General features: G+C 45.4%; 1 protein-coding gene across 2 annotated transcripts in view; it reads left to right on the top strand.

Annotated features, from left to right (window-relative positions):
* LIN52 (lin-52 DREAM MuvB core complex component) overlaps window positions 1-7977 on the top strand; it is a 117142-nt gene extending 109165 nt beyond the window's left edge. For both annotated transcript variants that reach the window (XM_044917970.1, XM_044917971.1), the window contains exon 6: window positions 7922-7977. In XM_044917970.1, the coding sequence (XP_044773905.1) occupies window positions 7922-7977 (56 nt within the window). The remainder of the gene's footprint in view (window positions 1-7921) is intronic.
* Window positions 7978-19829: the final 11852 nt, after the last annotated feature.

The following is a 19829-nucleotide window of genomic DNA, read 5'->3' as shown; positions in this document are numbered from 1 at the left end:
TCTCATGTGCTCTTTCTCTCATTCTCTCTCGCTCAAATAAATAAATAAAATCTTTTTTTTTTTTTTTTTTTTAAAGATTTTATTTATTTATTTGACAGAGAGAATGAGAGAGAGAGCACATGAGAGGGGGGAGGGTCAGAGGGAGAAGCAGACTCCCTGCCGAGCAGGGAGCCTGATGCGGAACTCGATCCCGGGACTCCAGGATCATGACCTGAGCCGAAGGCAGTCATTTAACCGACTGAGCCACCCAGGCGCCCTAAATAAATAAAATCTTAAAAAAAAAAAAAGATTTTAAAAAAAAGAAGAAAAAAATAAAAATGGGCCTTATTGTGAATTGGGGGGGGAATGTTTGATACAAAATTATCCTTCTCTAAATTCCCTGAAGGGAACACTGTTCTTAGCCACCCCACCCTTTTGGAAGAAAAAGTCCTGTTAGAGAGACAAGACACCCAATAGAAAGAGAATCTGGAAAGCGTGCACCAAAAAAAAGGCTTTTTAAGAACTCTCAGGATGAAGATTTTCATAGTCAGTGATAGTTTGGTCACAGATGTAGCATCCAGACTGTTCTTTCCTCAGATATATATTTCAGTCTCCGTTTTGAAATGTTTATGCCCAAAGAACTTTAGGCAAAAGCCTCAAAGCTATTTGCTTACCTTCAAATGCTACTTCTATATATTTTAGAGAAAAGTAAGATTTCTACTAAAGACTCTTACTCGTGAACTCTCTCATGAGTTCTTTGAGAATGATCAGAAGACCTTATTACAACTACACCACCTTCTGAGGGCCACCAAGTGTCTAAATGAGGCTCTTAGAGACCCCTCCTCATCCATGACACCCTACTCAGTTCATAGCACCTTCTGTTCTTGACAGTGGCCCCAGCACCAGCTGCTCTTGCATTAGAGGCATGAAAAAGTAAGTGCTTAGTCCTTGACTTGAATTATCGCTCACTTACTGGTACGTTTTGTGCGGCGGTCTGAACTGGAGCATGCGGAAGAATCCCAGTCTGGCAGGCTGCCCTGGAGCTGCTCTGCTGAACCCCAGCTCTCTGTCAGAGCGACCAAAAAACTTCCACGTTCCTGTGAGAGAGAACTCGGAATTATAAATCACATCAGTTTCCTTTTGTTCTCCTCTAATGCACCAAAATAACCTGTGAACAACTAGCTCCATCTCAGAGACCACTTCTCATTTATTTGAATCTTCCCTAATATCTAGTACGTAGTCGGCACTTCGTGTGACTAACTTTTTTTTTTTTAAGATTTTATTTATTTATTTGACAGAGAGAGATACAGCGAGAGAGGGAACACAAGCAACGGGAGTGGGAGAGGGAGAAGCAGGCTTCCTGCGGAGCAGGGAGCCCGATGCGGGGCTCGATCCCAGGACCCTGGGATCATGACCCGAGCCGAAGGCAGACGCTTAACAACTGAGCCACCCAGGCACCCCTTCGTGTGACTAACTTAACTATTCATCCTCCCCCTTCATGCCTCTCTCCTGCTTAGCACACTGTGATGACTAGGAGATCCCTCTTGTCATAGTTATTAGAATGCATTCAACGTTTCAAGGACCAAAAAAGTAATCTTTAAAAGCGTCGAAACCATAATTATAACAAATGGCATCATTTCTGTGAAACTATCTTTCAATGAAGCTAACTCAGTAAATAGCTTCTTAGCGTACTGATTTAAACGAAACTAGGATTTTAGGTGTTCCTCTTTGCTAGAAGAACCTGCTGGTAGGGTTAAGGGAGGTGGCTGCCTCTAAGACCCAACATTACTCCGGCAGGTGTGAGTCTCCAGATTAGACGTGTCACACAGATGCAAGTCATTCCTGTTTCCTTTTGTTTTACATTTGAGATCTTTTAGAAAATAAATTGTTTGATCTCCTTTTGCCACTCCCCGGACTGCCTGTGTGCAGTCTTGGTGCGGACCTGGTACCTCTTTCTTTTTTTTTTTTTTTTTTTTAGATTTTTTTATTTATTTATTTGACAGAGAGAGAGAGACAGCGAGAGAGGGAACACAAGCAGGGGGAGTGGGAAAGGGAGAAGCAGGCTTCCTGCCGAGCCAGGAGCCTGATGTGGGACTCGATCCCGGGACTCCAGGATCATGACCTGAGCCGAAGGCAGTCGCCTAACCAACTGAGCCACCCAGGCACCCCCCTGGTACCTCTTTCATGAAGTGGCAGCTAAGGAGCTCCAGGGCTCCCCTTGGCCAGCGAAAAACGCAAGGAAGGAAGAGGTCAAGACTAAGAACAATAGTCATATTAACCTGAAGCTGGCAGGGCAGGATAGGTCTGTGGTGCGATTTAAGGCACTTAGTCAGCTAATGAAGGCCTCCTGTGCACGACAGGGTTTGTCAAGGAGGCAGTTCAGATACCAGTTTGATAGGCAGCCAAGTCACGAAAGAGATACACCTGCACAATTGGAAATAGAGTGTGAAGATAGTTAATGTGTTCCAGCAGCAGACAGGAAGTGTCTACTACAAAGGGAACCTGCAGTTTACTCCAAAACTCAGTTCCCGCAGAGCATGGACCCATTCTCAGAAAACTGCAGTTTGGTTCCACTAGTCCTGACCGGTGCAGTATGGATTTCTCTCTTCTTTCATTTTTCCCTTCCTCATTCCTTCATTGTGCATAAAGAAACTGGTGTATATACACAAGCATATGGCCTTTTTTAAAAATGAAGCGACCGATTCTCTGTTCTGATCGACATCAAATGGATATGCAATGGGATAAAATAGTGGTTCAGTGAAAGTATCCCCTTTTCCCATTAGTGGCATGCTCATTCAGCTCTTATCCCGTATTCCAGTTATTTTGCTCTCACTGTTTAACAAAAAAACAAGAAAAAATCCTTGCGTACCTTGTTCATTTGGAGAATTTTAATGTTTTTCATTTATCATTGTAAAACCAAGGACAATTGTATAACTTTTTTGTACGTAGCTGTTACACGTAGGGCATTTTGTCTTTAAGTAGAAATAAATTGCTCTAAAAGAAATGAATCCTACATAGTTTTCCCATCAAGTGTCTCTTTGCTTAAATAAACTTGTTTGAAATGAAAGAGAGAAAAAGATAGTTCTACAGTAGCTAGCATTTACTAAATGCCTACGTGACTTTTATATTAATTCCACCTTGAACAAATGAGGGAACCAGGGGGTGCCCGGCTGGCTCAGTCAGTTGAGCATGCAACTCCTGATCTGAGGGTTGTGGGTTTGAGCCCCACGTTGGGCATAGATCTTACTTAAAAAAATAATAATAATATAAAAGTGAGTTTTATTTATTTATTTTTAAGTGAGTTTTATTTAAAAAGAAAAAAAAAAGAGGAAACCAAAGCTCGGAAAGATGTCTCGGGTGACTTGCTTGCAGTAGTCCAGGGCCTGTGTAGGAGCTGGGGTGCAACCCTCCAAGCCTGTCTGACACTCAAAGCCCTGCTCTTTTCACAGGGTTATGCTGTTTCCTTTGTTTCCTGCCATTCATATTAGAGTCTCCTAAAGACAGCCTGTTGTAACTTTTCTCCATCTCGCTAGTGTTTTTAATTATGTTGAGGCACAGAAATATTTAAAGTAGTTTGCATTGGAATTGAAAACCAAACATTATGAGTTTCTCCCATTTCATTAAAAAGTTACTTAATCTTTACATTGTTCTCTACATTAAAGCCGAGCAGAATTTTATCAGGCAATTGCCTCAAAGTTATAATCTGGAAAATCTTTCTATAATGAAACCCATATGTCATGGGCAAAAGGTGCAAAGCCCTGGCAGAGAGGGTTGGTCTCATGAGAGATTCTGCACCCAATCTCGTTAACCAGGGTGCCTCTGGTAATCCCTCATCCCCTCACTGGTGAGAAATCAATCTGTACCACTGAATCTTTTTCAACCAGCCACCAAGAAAATTTACTGCAGAGAAGGCAGTTTGGGGATAGTCATTGTGGAAAGGGAGCCAGAGACAAGGCTAACTGTAGATGGAGGAATTGGAGAATCTAAAGAAGAGATTGTATTAAACCACACACCACCTTCAGAGCAAGCAGGACGGAGTCCTCCCTTCAGCCCTGACCTCTCTAAGTCGATCCAGGTATTTACAGCTGCCGTGAACCTGGCAGCCCTAGGGAGACGATGCAGGGGGTAATAGAAACTGCATAAACCTGGAAGTTGATTGTAGTTTATCCATTTGCTGTCTTTAAATGTGTACAAGTGGCCTCCTGTCCCACATTCTCGGCAGCAATTCACACGTTCACCCTACGGTGACAGTATGTATTGTGACTTACTCTGTTCACGGTTTGCACTACATAGGAGGCCTGTACATCATGACTTGACATGGAGGCCCTGCTTCTCTTCTGCATGCAGATACTGTGGTGGCTGATGACCAGTGGATCCCTCTTGGCATAATTATTAGAATGTGGGAGCAGCGTTGCCTTCCTGTTGAACCTTGTAATCCTAGAGGATTAATCCAGAATTAGAAAACAGTTAAGAGATTATATTGACTCTAGCAGTCTTATCGTCTCTAGGATTGTCTTCTAACACACGGTGGAAAAAAAGAACCAGGAGAGAAGAGAGGAACTGGAAGTGTCAAGCCGGGGAGCATGTAATCTTACCAGGGCCATTAATGCAAGAATTGTACCAAGCTGTAACTAGTGGGAAGAAGAAGGGATGGAACGAGGCAGGGGAGTAGAAATGTCTTCCTCTCCTCTGTAAGCAAGCCAGGCTCTTCCCTGGAGAGATTTGAAATCCTTGGTGGGAGTTTTTTCATAAAATACATTTACATATAAAACCCTGCCGGAAGAGGTGTGTGTGTGTGGGCACGTGCACTCGTGTGTGTGTGTGTGCATGTGTGTGTAAGAGGAATACAGAATAGTAGCAGAAGGCTGTCTCCCTACTCCTAATGGGATTTTGTAGCAGCATGTGCGAGTTTGTTTCAGAAGTCAAAAATGAACAGATGTTGGTATAAATTACCTCTGTGTCTGATGTCTTGCAAATTAAAAGCGCGGTTGGCATCACTAAACAATTTCACTAGGTTTAGGGGGGTGCGGCTAGCAGGCGGCGAGTACTGTCGCAGGTCGGTAAGAATCTTCATGCTGCAGCAAAGCAGGAAGGCAAGGATAAAGAAATGAGGAATAAAATAAGGGGTATGTGAATTAATCAGAGATGTTAACATCTCTGATAACAAGCGAACAGGAGGGCTCGAGGTCCAAAGCTGCCCCTGACCCACAACAGTTTCTCCGCGCACAAGGAGCGGTTGGTGCTTAGGATGTGATTTATAGGGCACAGCCCTCTTTTAGGGAGCACTCTGTCATGAATTCGTATATCTCCTATATGGGACTGGCGAGTAGGAAAACTTTCTCCCCTCCCACGTAGAAGATGAGGTCTTTGAATTACTTCTACTTTTACGGTGGTTTTCTGCAGCTCTGTGTGCTCAGATTAGGTTGAAGGGGGAGGAATGATTGAGTGGGGAAAGGGTTGTTAAAAAGGATTGGTTAAATTCAAGGAGAGCTTGCCACTGAGAGACTTTGGAAGAACTGTTTATTTTGCCTTTTAAATCCTTTTGATCCCTTGACTAGATTGGGTCTTTTTAAATTTTATGCCTTAAAATATTGGTCATTCTCCCATTTGGGGGAAAAAACAGTAAAGAATCGGGGGATGTGAAGGGAAGCAGGCAGAAATAATTAGTAAGATCAGTACAGTGCTCCAGGCCCAGGAGTTTTGGAGCAAGTCTCTGTTCTACCCAGCAGAGTTTTGGATTACCCACATCTGGTTTCCAAAGTACCTGCTTCTAGCCATGCTGCGGGATCATTTGATACTGTGTGAAACTCCTTAATAGGCACCGGAGAGGAGGCAGGAAGCCCATCCAGTAGAAATAAATGATGAGACCCACTCTGGCCAAAAGTATAGGTCACCTGTAGGATAAGGCTGAGGGGAAAGCTTCCAAGGAATGGGATTTTTGAGGTTGCTAGCCTCCCTTCTTATCACAGTTCATTCATTCGCTCAGGAAATACCGAGTGCAGGAGAAGCTACTTACCCTCCTTTGAAAGGTGGTGTGTTAATGGTACCACTCCACCAAGCACGTTCATTGCTGAATAGCCAAGAGGAAAGCAGGGCAGGTGGCATTAATATGCTACTCATTTTGCAGATGAACAGGCTCAGAGATCTTGCCCAGCCCGAGGTGTCACCCCACCACTAAGCGCTAGAGCTGGAACGTAAACTGAGTTCAGACCCTGTGTTATCTAAAAGCCCATGCCACCTCGCATGGGTGAGACGATACCTGTTTGGATCTCCTCTAGGGTAGTTAGTCCTACCTCTGTCTCTCCATTAGTCTGGCATTACTTTCATCAGAGGAAATTCTTTTTCTTGCCAAACAAGCAAGGTAAATTTAGAAAGAAAGAAAGAAAGAAAGAAAAAAAAAACCCAGAATGTAGAGAATGAAGGCCATTAACTAGAGCCATTAACACGTCTTACTGTTTGTCTCTGGAAAGGAAGGCAATAAACATTATTGTGTTCCTGCTTGGAATACTTCTTTGGTATATTATCATTCATCCGGCCAACGTTTATTTAGCAGATACTACATCTAGTACTGATGATAGAAAGAATAATGAAACAGTCTCTACCCTCAGTCCTTACCCTTTAGGGCAGGAAGACATTTATATAAACAAATAATTGCACGTCTTACTGGAACTTTGTCTGTGTAGGGTTTGGTGCAGATCCACCAAGGAAAGGAATGGTCAGTTTGATTTGAGCCCGGGCAGGGGGCGGGGTTGTGGGCACATGAGGCAGCACTTAGCACTGGAGCTTCCATTCCTAGTTAATGGGATGTCCTTTCCCTTTGTTGGAGCTCCAGAATTTGTGAGAGATGAGGAGTACATGGACTGCAGGTACCAGAAGCTTTCTGGTGGTTACAGAGTTTGTATTGTTATAGTTCTCTGTTGTACAAATAAACCAGGAACTGCTACGGAGGGGGAGTGGAGCCCACTCATCTCACACCATCTCTGGACTTGAGTCAGGCTGCAAGGAGGCTAGGGCACAGGTCCTTCTCATTCTGCACGTGCCTTGAGACTTCTGGCCTCCAGCACCAACTATTGGAAACTTTGAGCACTGTTAAATCTATTTAAGAGATCCGGAAAGATGATTTTGTGATGAGGATGAAGGGGGTGTTATAATTCACCCATTTTCTGAGGACTTGCTTGACGGAGCTAAAACAGCGGGCTTCTAGAGTGGCCCTTGTAATTGAGAAATGTTTTACTTTCATTTTGGAGCCTCATATGTAGGAAAGTAGCTGTATAAACCCTCTTGTGACTACAGCATTCAAAGATTGATGGTGCTGAAAGTCAGAGAAAGACACATAAACCTTGCCTGGCTATATTAAACATCTAAGGACTGACAATGCCAAGAGAGAGAAGACCAAAGCTCTATAAACCCTACATTATTACACCATCCACAGATGAACTGCACTGAGGGAATATAAACCGTGTTATATTACAGCATCCAGGGACTTCCACTGCTGAGAGATGGGGTAAATGATCTCTGATTTTGATTTGAGATTATAAATGTCCAGAGACCAACAACCCAGAGAAGACTCTAATCTTGGTTGGATTATAGTCTCCAAGAGCAAACCCCCTGACATAGTGAACATGAGTATTAGGTTATGTTCTTGAGAGAGAGGGGTTTGGGGGGAATTCCCTGGGGACTTTTTTAAGCAGGGGGAATGATAGTCTTCCCCAGTTGGCCTATGCCTTATAGCAGTTGCCAACTTCAGAACAGCTTTGTACAGTTTTCGTTGTCAGTGGTGGTTTGTTTTTCCCTCTTTTTGGAGGTTAGTGGTGATTAAATCTGTTCTGGTAGTAACTTGTTTTTACAATTTAAATCAGTTTGCATTATTAAATTATATTTTCCTGAGATCTCTTTTGCAGATTGTGGGTTTTCATTGATCTTCCATTTGCTGTGATTCCAGCCAGAGAGATGACACGGGGGAAATTTCTCAACATTCTGGAGAAACCCAAGAAGTAGCAGCAGCTGCTTGTGGACAGGATGTCCTGGGGGACTGGAACCGTGCTCCCCTCCCAGTGCAGCTCTGGCAATGTGCAACTCTCTGCTTCCTGGTGAGAGGCCGGAGGGTGCACCTCTAGGACTGACCCTCTCCCCTGCTCCTGGCACTCTGCACCTCTGAGGACCTTCGGCGGCAAGAGAGGAATCTGCTCTATCGATTCTCTACAGAAGGATCAGTGCAGTTATTCAGTCAGCTTCCGGACTTTGACCATCTCAGCCTTGGATATGGGTAACCCAGAGGGCACATCATTCTTAAAGGTCAAAGTCCTGCTCTCTCATTTCAGAAAGTGATTCAGGAGTCCCAGAATCTTACAGTTGGTTTGATTCGGTGATGGCAAAGTCAGTTGTGGCACGTTGATTGGACGGGTTCTTTTGACTTGTACGTGATATCTTAGGAAGCATTTATGGTGCGAGGAGACCAGAGACCAATTAGATTCTGAAACAGACCAGGCAGCCTGACCTGTGAACTCTCCAATATACATTGGGTTCCAAGAATCCCCAGCTGGAGAAGCCAGAATCTTCTTGAAATATACACCTGCTTTAAAAATTCTGTACCTTTCACAATAGTCCCATTCCCCAGTGCCTTTCATTCCCCACCATCAGTTCTGATTCCAGGAAAAGGGGATCCCTCCTGGGATTAGCTAGTGAAAGGCCCATCATGCAAGGTTACATTGGATTCTAGACCTCAAGACCAAGTTAAAGATGAAAGAAAGACTTTTGAGTTCCAGTAATCTGTTACAGATCCACACAAGAAAGTCAGTATGGCCTAAAAGGTAGGAGAAGGAGATTGTTTACAGGAGTTCCCATTTGATTAAAAACGAGAAACTCTAATTGACCTGAAAGGAATGTGCTGTGGAATGGTGGCAGTGTTTTGCCCCCCTTGTCCCGTCTCATAGCACATAGCAGATATTTTCACCAAAGCACACGAGTGTGCACGAGGAAAAAAAGAATTTCCTGACTTAAAGACAATTCTTATGGAGCTCTTTGCCAGTTAGCTGTCCCTGTGTTAAAACCTGAAAACCTAACCCATGCATAAAATTGATTACACATGTTCTCCATATTTTGTCTCGTAAGCCAGCCCCCAGCCTCTGTAATGTTTTGAGAAGTACCTGAGGCCATGACGCTTCCTAACCTTCATGCAAAGAACATCCACGTGGCAATTGTCTGATGGTATTTGGATACAAAGAAAGTTGTGGTTAAACTATTGGTCCTGAGTGTCTGTGCGAGGGTGCAGCCCTATTCAGTTTAATAGCTGGTCTATTAACCATTTCTGACATTTGTGCCTTGTTTCCCATGCTAGAATTAATGTTGGGTTTTTCTCTCATTTTTGCCATCCATGCAATTTTACATATTGATAAGGGGAAAAGTTGAACACAAGTCACAAAGGATGGGTAAGTGAGAAAGAAAAGATTCTGCCTGGATGCGATATAGAAATTTAGGCTGGAGAGGCATAGATTTTAAGTTAAGCTTATTATTGACATTCCTTTTTCTCTAAATACGGTTGGAGTGGGAGGGGAAGAGAGGGCAAAAAAAGAATGCCATAACGTCAGATTTTTCCTTTACTCTGTTTTTGAGAGTTGATGACATCAGGCACTTTTAAGTGTTTGGGGAAATTGAGAAATACATGGAGAATATGAAGATGCCTCCCCAAAACCAACTCAGGTCTGTAACCCAAGGCTATGTAGTTGGTTTTCCGGTCTGCTTTGGCCTTTCTTTTATTGTCATCTTATTCACCAGCACTTAATGTAAGTAGATGTTTTAGAACTGCGATATTTATTGGTTTCATATTTGTCATCCTTAGAAATGTTAATGATGTATTTTTATATTGATAATATAAATGGATGTGTAATGTGTGTGTACTTCAGTGTGTTAGAGGACTGTGCTTTGTATATGATGGTTTCTGTGTCGTCATAATAAATATGTCCCTTTTATAGGAGTTTTTCTTTTCCTCAAAGGGCCAAGTTGCATATTTAAAGCATTCATCAGAAAGTACAACTATAATGATAAATAACCTGCTGTTTTCCCCTTAATATCATGGTGGGTGGTGTGAGGCTTTATGACCATCTACTACTTGGTCTCCCAGCTTCCGGTCTGTTCTACCGGCCATCCAAGCTCATTACTGCTCAACTCCCTAAAGTATTACTTAAAAACCTTTAATACCTCCTTGTGTCTAGTAATAAAGTCTGGGTCTCTTATCCTGGCATTTAAAACTCTTTGCATGTAATCCTAATCACCCCTCCTCTCCAATATGTGAAGTCTCTGTTCCAGTTAATCTGAACAATTCCCATTTCCTCACTTGAGTGCCTTTGCTCATGCCATTGAGTTCCTAGAAAGTCTCTTTTGGGGCGCCTGGGTGGCTCAGTTGGTTAAGCGACTGCCTTCAGCTCAGGTCATGATCCTGGAGTCCCGGGATCGAGTCCCGCATCGGGCTCCCTGCTCGGCAGGGAGTCTGCTTCTCCCTCTGACCCTCCTCCCTCTCATGCTCTCTGTCTCTCATTCTCTCTGTCTCAGATAAATAAATAAAATCTTTAAAAAAAAAAAAAAGAAAGTCTCTTTTGCACATATCAAACCTACCCTTCCTACAAACCCTTGGTGAACCAGCTGGAAACAATCTTTCTCCCTGCATTACTACAACATTTACGTATCCCATCCTTACTATTCTTACCAACTCCGCCTTATATTTAAGTGTTCCAAGTGCATCTCTTCTTGTCCCACTGAGTTGTAAGCTCCTCAAGGTTACAGCTCTCTCCTACACATCTAGTTACTCTTCTGTGTCTTCTTTGAGCTGGAAGGGTCCATACCTGCTTGCAGACTTCCAGTTAAATATGATGGATTGAAAACAAATGTTTCTCTGCCACCTACCAAAATCCTTAGTGTGGAGCGCCTGGGTGGCTCAGTCGTTAAGCGTCTGCCTTCGGCTCGGGTCATGATCCCAGGATCCTGGGATCGAGCCCCGCATCGGGCTCCCTGCTCCGTGGGAAGCCTGCTTCTCCCTCTCCCACTCCCCCTGCTTGTGTTCCCTCTCTCGCTGTGTCTCTCTCTGTCAAATAAATAAATAAAATCTTTAAAAAAATAAAATAAAATCCTTAGTGTGACTTCCTTTTTGCCTCTGCTCAAGAACTAGAGAAGAGCAAGTATTTGTACTATCACTGTCCCCCCGTTGATAGTTTACCTGCCCTCGAGCAGAGCATCATGCCCTTTCAGAGAAACATTCCATGTGAGGAAAGCAAATTGCTTGGCATCATTGGCTCATCATTGATTTCCAAGAAAACAACTGGGTGGGCAGTAGATCTCTGTGACCTGGAAAAGCACGGCAGGCCGGCTGCCTCGGCAGGGACAGAGTCGTGACTGCGCTGCTCTAAATCTTGAGAGATTATTTTTCCGATAAATAATTACGTATTATTTGCCCACAGGTTTCTCTTGCCTTTCCCTTTGCCAATCTGAATGCCTTCCTTGCGGAAGCAACTGTTGGCTAAGAGAAATAGCATGGGGGCTTTGGAGGCACATTTGCAAATTCTTGTCAAGTCTTCTCTCACCAGCAGTCTTGTTGCTTCTTGCTCACTTCAGTCTCTCAGATTCTTGCTTTGGCCTCTGCTGATTTGCTCGGCCTTCCTTCCATTGTCAGGGCACTAAAAGTTCACAGGCTATTAACTGTATTAATAGCAAGATGCCATTGTTAATTTTTCTGTATCTTTTGGTGACCCATTTATCATATTTTTTAAATGGACACTTGGGAAGTGCTGCTTGTTTGTGGTCCTCTAGCTAACTGTAGCTCCTCTATCTTCTGGGCCATGGAAATGGAGCTGGTAAGTCAGTCCATTGCCTCTTTGGCTTCAGAAGGGTGTTTGGACTTCCACAGGAGCTTTGTGATGAAACCAAGAAATTTCCTTTCCAGTGGGATGCTCTGGTCCCTTCTGTTTCCTCCAGGATTAAGGCCTCACAGAAAAGAGAAACAGGCAGAACAGGAAGGGAGGAAATGGGCTGGTGGGCCAAGGCGGATGGTCCCAGGGGTCAGACGACATGATTTCTTACCAGCTTTCAACTTCTACACAAAATCCGTGTCCAACCATTTGGTCATGTTCTCCAGTTTCTGTTTTCCTCATCTTGTGCCAGCCAGACGGCCCCTGCCTGGGCTTCTCTTTCCCCAGAGAGCCTTACAGCCCCCACCCCAAACAGTAGCCTCTCCCAAGTCTGTAAGTTCTGACTGGCCTCTAACTGACTGCTCCTCTCTATCTAGGCTTTTTGGCACTTTGGGGCTGGGTCCCCGCCTATGCCAAAAGAGGCCACCAGCCTTCCCACTCTGACCCACACACTTTCTTCATGAGCTTCAGGTGGCACCAGGTGCAACCGTGAGGCTCATGGTTGGCGCCAGTGCTCGCAGAGCTTGTTAATTAGCACATGAACACCCCAGTGCTCTATTCGCCAGCCCGGGCATTCGGAACCTTCCCCTCCTGCGGGCCCCTTCCTCCTAATGAGAGCTGGAAGAAGGGCCCTCACAACACACTGCCTCAGAATAATATTCCGCTTTGTCCCCACCAGTAACCAGGGCTGACAGGATCACTCTGTCCATTTCTCTTCTAATTAGCACAATTCCAGCATGGCCTGAGCCAGCAAATGGAGAAAAGCGATCAAAAGCGATCGGACAACCGTACCGAGTCACAAACACAAAGAGGGCCATTCCCTGTAATTAGGTGAGACAACTCCTCAGTCTTTTCTCGGCTGGAGTTTGCTGCTAAGACTCTTGCTGTTTGGGTCCCAGCAACACAAGTTACATGTCTCCCTGGGACACTAATAAGCCCCGAATTGTCTTCCGCTTCACACAACTCTCACCAAAGGACAAGTGCCCGGGGGAAGGGGGAACACAGTGAGGGGACAGGGTGTCTAAACAGCGAAGCAGCTGTGGCAATGTCTCCCCCACTCCAAAAGGCAGACATTGGGGCTGTGGTCAGAGAAGGACGAGGCCGTTGGTTTGGGAGAGCAGCTCCAGGTGCAGCCTGGTCCCATTGCCTGGGCTGCCGTCTGAAGCACTAAGAATTGGGCACCTCGGGAGAGACCCACTCCCTGCTATTTGCCTCGCCCCGTTCATTCGCCAGTTGTCCCCTTTGGGTCTCCTCATCCCTTCTCCCACGTGTCCACGCTGGTGGCATCGTGGGCAGCTACAACTGTGGCACCATCCTTGGACCTGCACTGAAGCCCTCTAGAACCGTAGTCAGTGAGTTCGAGGCTAGCTAACGTGCAGCCCACACGTGTGAATTCTGCGCTCGGAGAGCTCAGGACCTGGAAGGGGGCTCTCACTTCCAGCACCCATCAGCTCTGGGTCTCTGGCTCTCCCACAAGCCTTGCTTACTATCCCCATTCTCTCTCCTGGAAGATCCCTGTTTTTTTAAACAGAAAAGTGGCCCATCAACAGCCACACTCCATGTGGCTCAGAGGTTGGCCACTTAATAAACAGAAACTGCTCCCCCAGGATTGCAGCCCATTACAGGGATTACTAGGGGTGATACAGCCATGAACTTGGTCATAGCCAGGGACAAAGGAATGCAGGGGAGAGTGGCATTTGGAATCTCAATTAAAATCAAGCTCTGAGCTGAGTTGGACTCACACATATTTTTATCTTATCCTGGTCTCTGCTTCCTGTTTTGATCTGTACTTGATGCTTCTGGCCAATACCTGCTGATTCTTTTCCCTTAGAATATGGAATTTCAAATAAAATATAATTCCACAAATACTACAAATAAATTGGTATTTTCTACCAAGTTTGAAAACTTACTTAAAATTGAAAATGACTTCCAATACCAGAAAACAATTATCTGGACTCCAAGGAGCCAGAAAGCTCAAGTAATAAGAGTTGCTTTGTTGTTTTTCCATCCTCCCTATCTGAGACACACAGAGGTAACAATAGGATTTGACTTTTTAAATAACTTTTGGGAGATGTCAAAGAATCTGATCCAAATTTGTTCAGTCTCTTACAGTTTCTTTGGTTATAAACAGATTAGGATAGTAGCTGGCACAATATAAGTGCTTAATAAGAATTTGTTGGAAGAACTGCACCATGATACTCAGTGTTCATAGCTTTCTTGCTAGTCTAAGTTAAGAGCGTGGATCTTGAAAGAGAGGCAGGGTGTGGTCATGAATTCACTTCTCTCTGAACCACAGTGTCCTTGGAACCTTTTCTACTTTAAAATGGCAGGCAGGGAGCACCTGGGTGGCTTAGTTAAGCATCTGACTCTTGATTTCAACTCAGGTCATGATCTCAAGGTTGTGAAATCAAGCCCCAAATCGGGCTCTGCACTGGGCATGGAGCCTGCTTAAGATTCTCCCTCTCCTCCTGCCCCTCCCCCCCTCAAAAAAAAAAAAAAAAGAGGCAAGCATCATGGATAAGGGAATAGACCCTTCCGTCAGATTGCCTGGGTCCAAATCGTATTTTTGCCATCTACTAACCATGTGACCATAAGTAAATTGCTTCATCTCTCTGTGCCTTAGTCTACCCATTTATGGAGTGGGTCCAATAGTAGCATCTAACTCCTAGGGTCATTGTAGAGATTAAATTAGTCCTTGCAAGTATTTAGAACAGTACATGGCCTATCTTACCCATTATATGAGTGCTTGATGGATTTATCTTTAAAAATGGATTCAATGCATTGTTTAATTACTATACTCACATTTGTTAAAAATTCATAATTCTTACAGGGAAAATATAGTAACTTTTGGTTACCTAGAACAGTTGAAATGGGTGAAGCAGAGAACCCATTTCTCTCACTCTTCCAGAGAGCTGACATTTACTGGGTACTCCTGCCCCCCTCCTTCCAGCCTCTGGGGCAGCTTCTGCTCGTATGGACATTCAGCAAATATCACGGCTGACTCTGCAGATAGTGGCATTGAAGACTGTTTGTTACTCATGAACAAGGGAAGGAGCGGTGTTCTTTGTGACAGCGGCAGGTTTCTGAGCTGATACTGAGCTTGGCATGAGCCTCAACTCATTGTGCTTCACTAGTCTTGATGGTCCTCACATTTGCTGAGCATCCATACTATTCCAGTCACTGCCCAGGAATGCGCTTCCCTGTTTTGCTGTGTCCTCCGCCCCTCCCCACCTCACCCCTCCCCCAATCCTTCCATCCTTCTTCCAGATGCTCCCTTTCCAGGCCTGAGCAGGATTCACTTGGGCCTGGACTCCCCCCGTAGCAGCCTCCTCCTGGCTTTGCCCTCTCTAGGAGCCCATGGAGAACAGCCTGGCCTGCCTCTGCAGCCCGGGGCCTCAGGGTCAAGCAGGGCTGAAGGTCACATCCCAGGGCTTTCCGGGATGCAGCCAAGCCCCAGGAGCCGAGCGGGCCCGAGCCAGCGGCTTCACACAAAGGAGCAGCCGAAAAGAGGTTGGAAAAGTCAGTGACTTTCGGCTGATTGGGAATGAGAAGCATTGGCTGCAGCTACCAGCAAAGCCCTGGGTAGGGCCATGAGGGTTGTGCAGGGGTCAGAACCATAAATGGTCTCTGAGGAATGGAGAAAGCAAGTTCCTGAGAACCTCTTCCTTGGCCTCCTCCTCCCCTCCATTTGTCTCTGCTGTCTCTGCCTCCACCTTTTTTTTTTTTTTTTTTTTTTTTGAGAGAGAGAGAGAGAATGGGGAGAAGGAGGGACAGAGGGAGAGGCAGAGAGAATCCCAAGCAGGCTCCACCCTCAGTGCAGAGCCCCACACAGGGCCCGATCTCATAACCCTGAGATCATGACCTGAGCCAAAATCAAAAGTCAGATGCTTGACCGACTGAGCTGCCCAGGCGCCCCTGTCTCCACTTTCTTATTGGCGGACCCTCATCCCTTGCTTTTCTCACAGTGCCGCTTTCCCCAAGCCAACTGACCCAAAGGTCCTTCGTACCCAGAACTATTGATTAAATAATGGTACATTCACAGAGTGAACTATTATGCAGTCAGTTAGTAGGTTTGCAAAAGTTATATCATGGAAGAAATGGTTTGTCATGATAAGCGAAAATAAAAGAGCAAGATGTAAAATTATAAATACAACATAATATCCAATATGGGGGGGAGGGGATTGTAAGGAAATAGACCAAGGTATTAACAGTACTTGCTGCCTCTTTGGAGGATTGTGGGAAATTTGGGGTTTTTTTCCCTACATTTTCCAAACTCTCCACAGAGGCACGTGTTGCATTCATAACATGGGGGGAAGCCTCTGGAGCTGAGTATACAGGTATATGGGGCTTAAAATGCCCTATCAGCCCAGCCTAGTACCATGCACGTGTGCATGAGCACAGAGTTCACCGGTGACATCTGTTTATGGTAATGAGATTTGTTCTTGTGTACGAACATGTCTATCAACCTGTAAACCTCTAAGTATTTACTGAGCATCCAGCCCTGTCGTTGACCCTACTCCATCCCCCGTAGTGCCCTAAGCACACTCCGTCCCAGGGCCCAGCCCTCCTCACAGGCCACAGAGCCTTTGCTCAGGAACAGAAAAATGTTCTCTCAGTACATGTGCAGTCAGTGTTGCGAAATAGCTCTTTTTCCTCAGTCCATCCCCACACAGAACAATATATCTCACCTAATTTTAGTGTCGACTCCTAAGGCTGAATTTCCCCAGCTCTGGGGCATGCGAAACATTACTTCAGACGTTGTGCTGGTGAGAGTTTCCTTCGCTGCTTTCTTCCTGCTCATTTTCCCTTCCCAACTGAGAGAGAAGGGGGAGGAAAAAAAAAAAAAAAGAGGAACTCGGAGTCGGGGGTAGGCAGGTCAGGGCAGCCTGGAGTGATGCTCCTCTGTTTTCATCCCAGAGTGCCAGACAGAGGCGCTGCACCCTCAGGAAAGGACATGAGGTGCCTTCTGTGCAAGTTGGGATCTGAGGGACACAAGGGGCATGTGGGAGGCGGGGAACACATGTATATACAGTCAGGGTCCCTGTGAGATGGGAAGCAGAGCCACGGACCCGATAAAGAAGGGATGAGAGCATCAGGGGCTGGGTCACATGAAAATCATGCAGAAGAATGAACTTCGTCCTCAAGAAATGGCTCGTCCACCCCGGGCCCCGGCACCTGGAATATACTGGCCCAGGCGTCTGACTAGGCCTTGGAGGGCCCTAAGGAGCCTTGCTCCTCATTTCCCTTCAACAGAAATAGATGTCATGATGAGTAAGAAAAATGCTGTGCCTGAGACGCCCGCGCCCTCCTCCAGGTCACCAGTATGTGTCCTTGTCCATCCTGTTTCCCAGAGAGGTGCTACTTTCTGCCCAGCTCGGGATAGCGACACAAAGGGAAAACACCAGCCACGCGCAGCCCTGAATCCTGCCTGACTGTTAGGGGCTTTCAGCCTGGAGAGCTGGGGCGACCACATCCGGTCAGCCCTCCCGGAGGAGAGAGGAACACGCCAGAACAGAGAGCCGAAGCGATTGTTACAACATGAGGATTGCAGGGCAGGCGGCACCTCACAATATCACCAAAGATTGATGCAAATTGGTTTGGTTCTGACCCTGTCACGCCAGGAAGGATAATGATTCCAGCCGCGCGAGGCCCGGGAGGGGGCACGTGGTGGGGGCTGTGAGGATGGGTGTCTCACTACGCATCTTCATTAATGATCTGAAAGACAGGGGTAAACAGCATGCTAATGAAACCTGCAGATGATTGGTGTCCCAAACCCCAGAGAGGACAGAGGAATAGCACCGCGAGGCCCAGAGAGCTTAGAAATATGGGCAGGAGATTGTCAAATGAGGTTCGTCTTAGGAAAATGAAAGTCGACGTGTCAGGCAGGAATGATGAAGGTGCCTCTGGGTGGAGGCCGGCAAACCTGGAAAGCAGAGATGGGTGGCGGGGCAGACGGTTGAGTGAAGGGATAAGGTCTGGGGTGTGGTGAGGGAAACAGAGGAGCTGGCCTTGAGGACCCAGGGGACAGATCCCCTTGTACGAATATTCCTGGCAGACCTGACTGCAGCCAGAAGATTGGAGCCAGGCTATGGGGCCAGGCAGGTTGCTGTGGCCCCTGGTGGCCTGTGTTAGCCCGGGCTCCTGGGCAAGGCTGGACTCTGACTTCACAGCCCCAAGCTGTGCCTATTTGTATTCAAGCCATTGAGGCTAAAAATGGCATTCTGACCTGAAGGACAAAGATGAAATAAGCCAAAACACATTTTTAAAAATGTTGCCCCAAATTATTGGGAATAGGCTATTCAAGAGTAGGGGAGGGGCACCTGGCTGGCTCAGTCAGTAAGAGCGTGCGACTCTTGATCTTGGGGTTGTGAGTTTGAGCCCCATGTTGGGTGTGAGATTATTAAAAAAAAAAAAAAAGAGTTGGGGAAAGAAAAATTTTCCCCACCTTCAGTGGTTTCCCATTAGGTAAACACTGCTTGGAAGTATAATTCATTTGCATTAAGGGTACAAATATCAAGTGAACAGCTCAGTGAATTTTTTAAGCAAATCGCTTAACCTCACCAAGCCCTGATTTCCTTGTCTAAAATGGGTACAACAGCAGTACACATCTCATAGCTGTATTGTGAGGATTAAATGAGATAGAACATGTAAGCCCCCTAGGACATAATGTACACTATGTGGGTGATTATTATTACTATTTATTACCCTCTAATTTTATTCCCTAAGCTTTACTCCCAACCCTCCAAGTAAATGATAAACTTTTTGTAGTCGGGGACTATCTTAAAATTCTTTTTCGATGTATAGATGCTGAATAAATCCTTGTTTGATACGTTGGTAATGCCAATTCTGGCATTTTAATATGAATAATTTTGTTCTTACCCTACTCAGATCTACTTTCAATGAAATCTTTCTTTAAAATGAAACAAAGCCAAGAAAGAAAGAAACAAGGGGCGCCTGGGTGGCTCAGTCGGTTAAGCGTCCAACTCTTGATTTCAGCCCAGATCTTGATCGGGGGTTGTGAGTTCAAGCCCCATGTTGGGCTCCATGCTGGGCACAGAGCCTACTTAAGACAAACAGACAAACCCAAATAGAATGCTGATATCACAGAGGTTTTTTTCAGACAGAACATTCCCCATGAGATTGGAATGAAATCTTAAGCCAAAGGAAAGGAATGTGGCTTTTGAGTCCAATCCAGGTCTGAGTTAGGGTGACTAACCATCCAGTTTGCTTGGGACTTGGGGGTTACCCAGGGCCAGGGACAGTCCTGCTAATGGGAGAGTTGGTCACTCTAGTTTGGATCCAAGCTCTGCCACTTCATAGTTTTCTGGCTTCCGATATATTCCTGGCCTTGTTGAAATTGGTTTTCTCTTCAGTCAAGCGGATTGTTGGAAGGATCAAATGAGATGCTGTTTGATAGTTTAGCGATGTGTTTGACACATAATAAATGCTCCGTGACTGACATAAACTGTCAGATTCCATGTAAGTAAAGTTTGAAAACAGGCACAAACTAGTTTATGATGACAGAAGTCAGAATAGTGGTTACCCTTGTCAGAGACCAACTAGGAAGGACCTTGAGGGGGACTTCTGCAGGGCTAGAAATGTTCAAGACGCAAATACCGAGCTTTCTCATCTCTGTGAAGCCAACAGGATATTTGGGTTACCAAAAACATTCTTCTGTACGCTGTTGGTTATGTAAATAAAGGCAGAAAGAGAGAGAACTTAAAAGAAACTTAATTTCCATGAGGTGAATTAAATAAACAAGAATCTGCAGAGAACTTCAGTTGTTCTTGCTTCTTCCTTATACCGGCTCCACCCTACAAAATGAAAGCTTCTGTTTTGCTGTGCTCAGCTGTTCTCCCAGCCTCCATTCATGCAGCACGCTTCTGACCTTGTGGTCATATGGCCTCAATCCATGGTGTGCTGCTTTGCTTGACTTTCTCCCTGACCCTTTCT

This window comes from Neomonachus schauinslandi, chromosome 9, assembly GCF_002201575.2.
Source record: "Neomonachus schauinslandi chromosome 9, ASM220157v2, whole genome shotgun sequence".
Lineage (NCBI taxonomy): Eukaryota > Metazoa > Chordata > Mammalia > Carnivora > Phocidae > Neomonachus > Neomonachus schauinslandi.
Note: the sequence above shows the minus strand (reverse complement) of the source record. Positions and strands in the feature narration are given on the sequence as shown.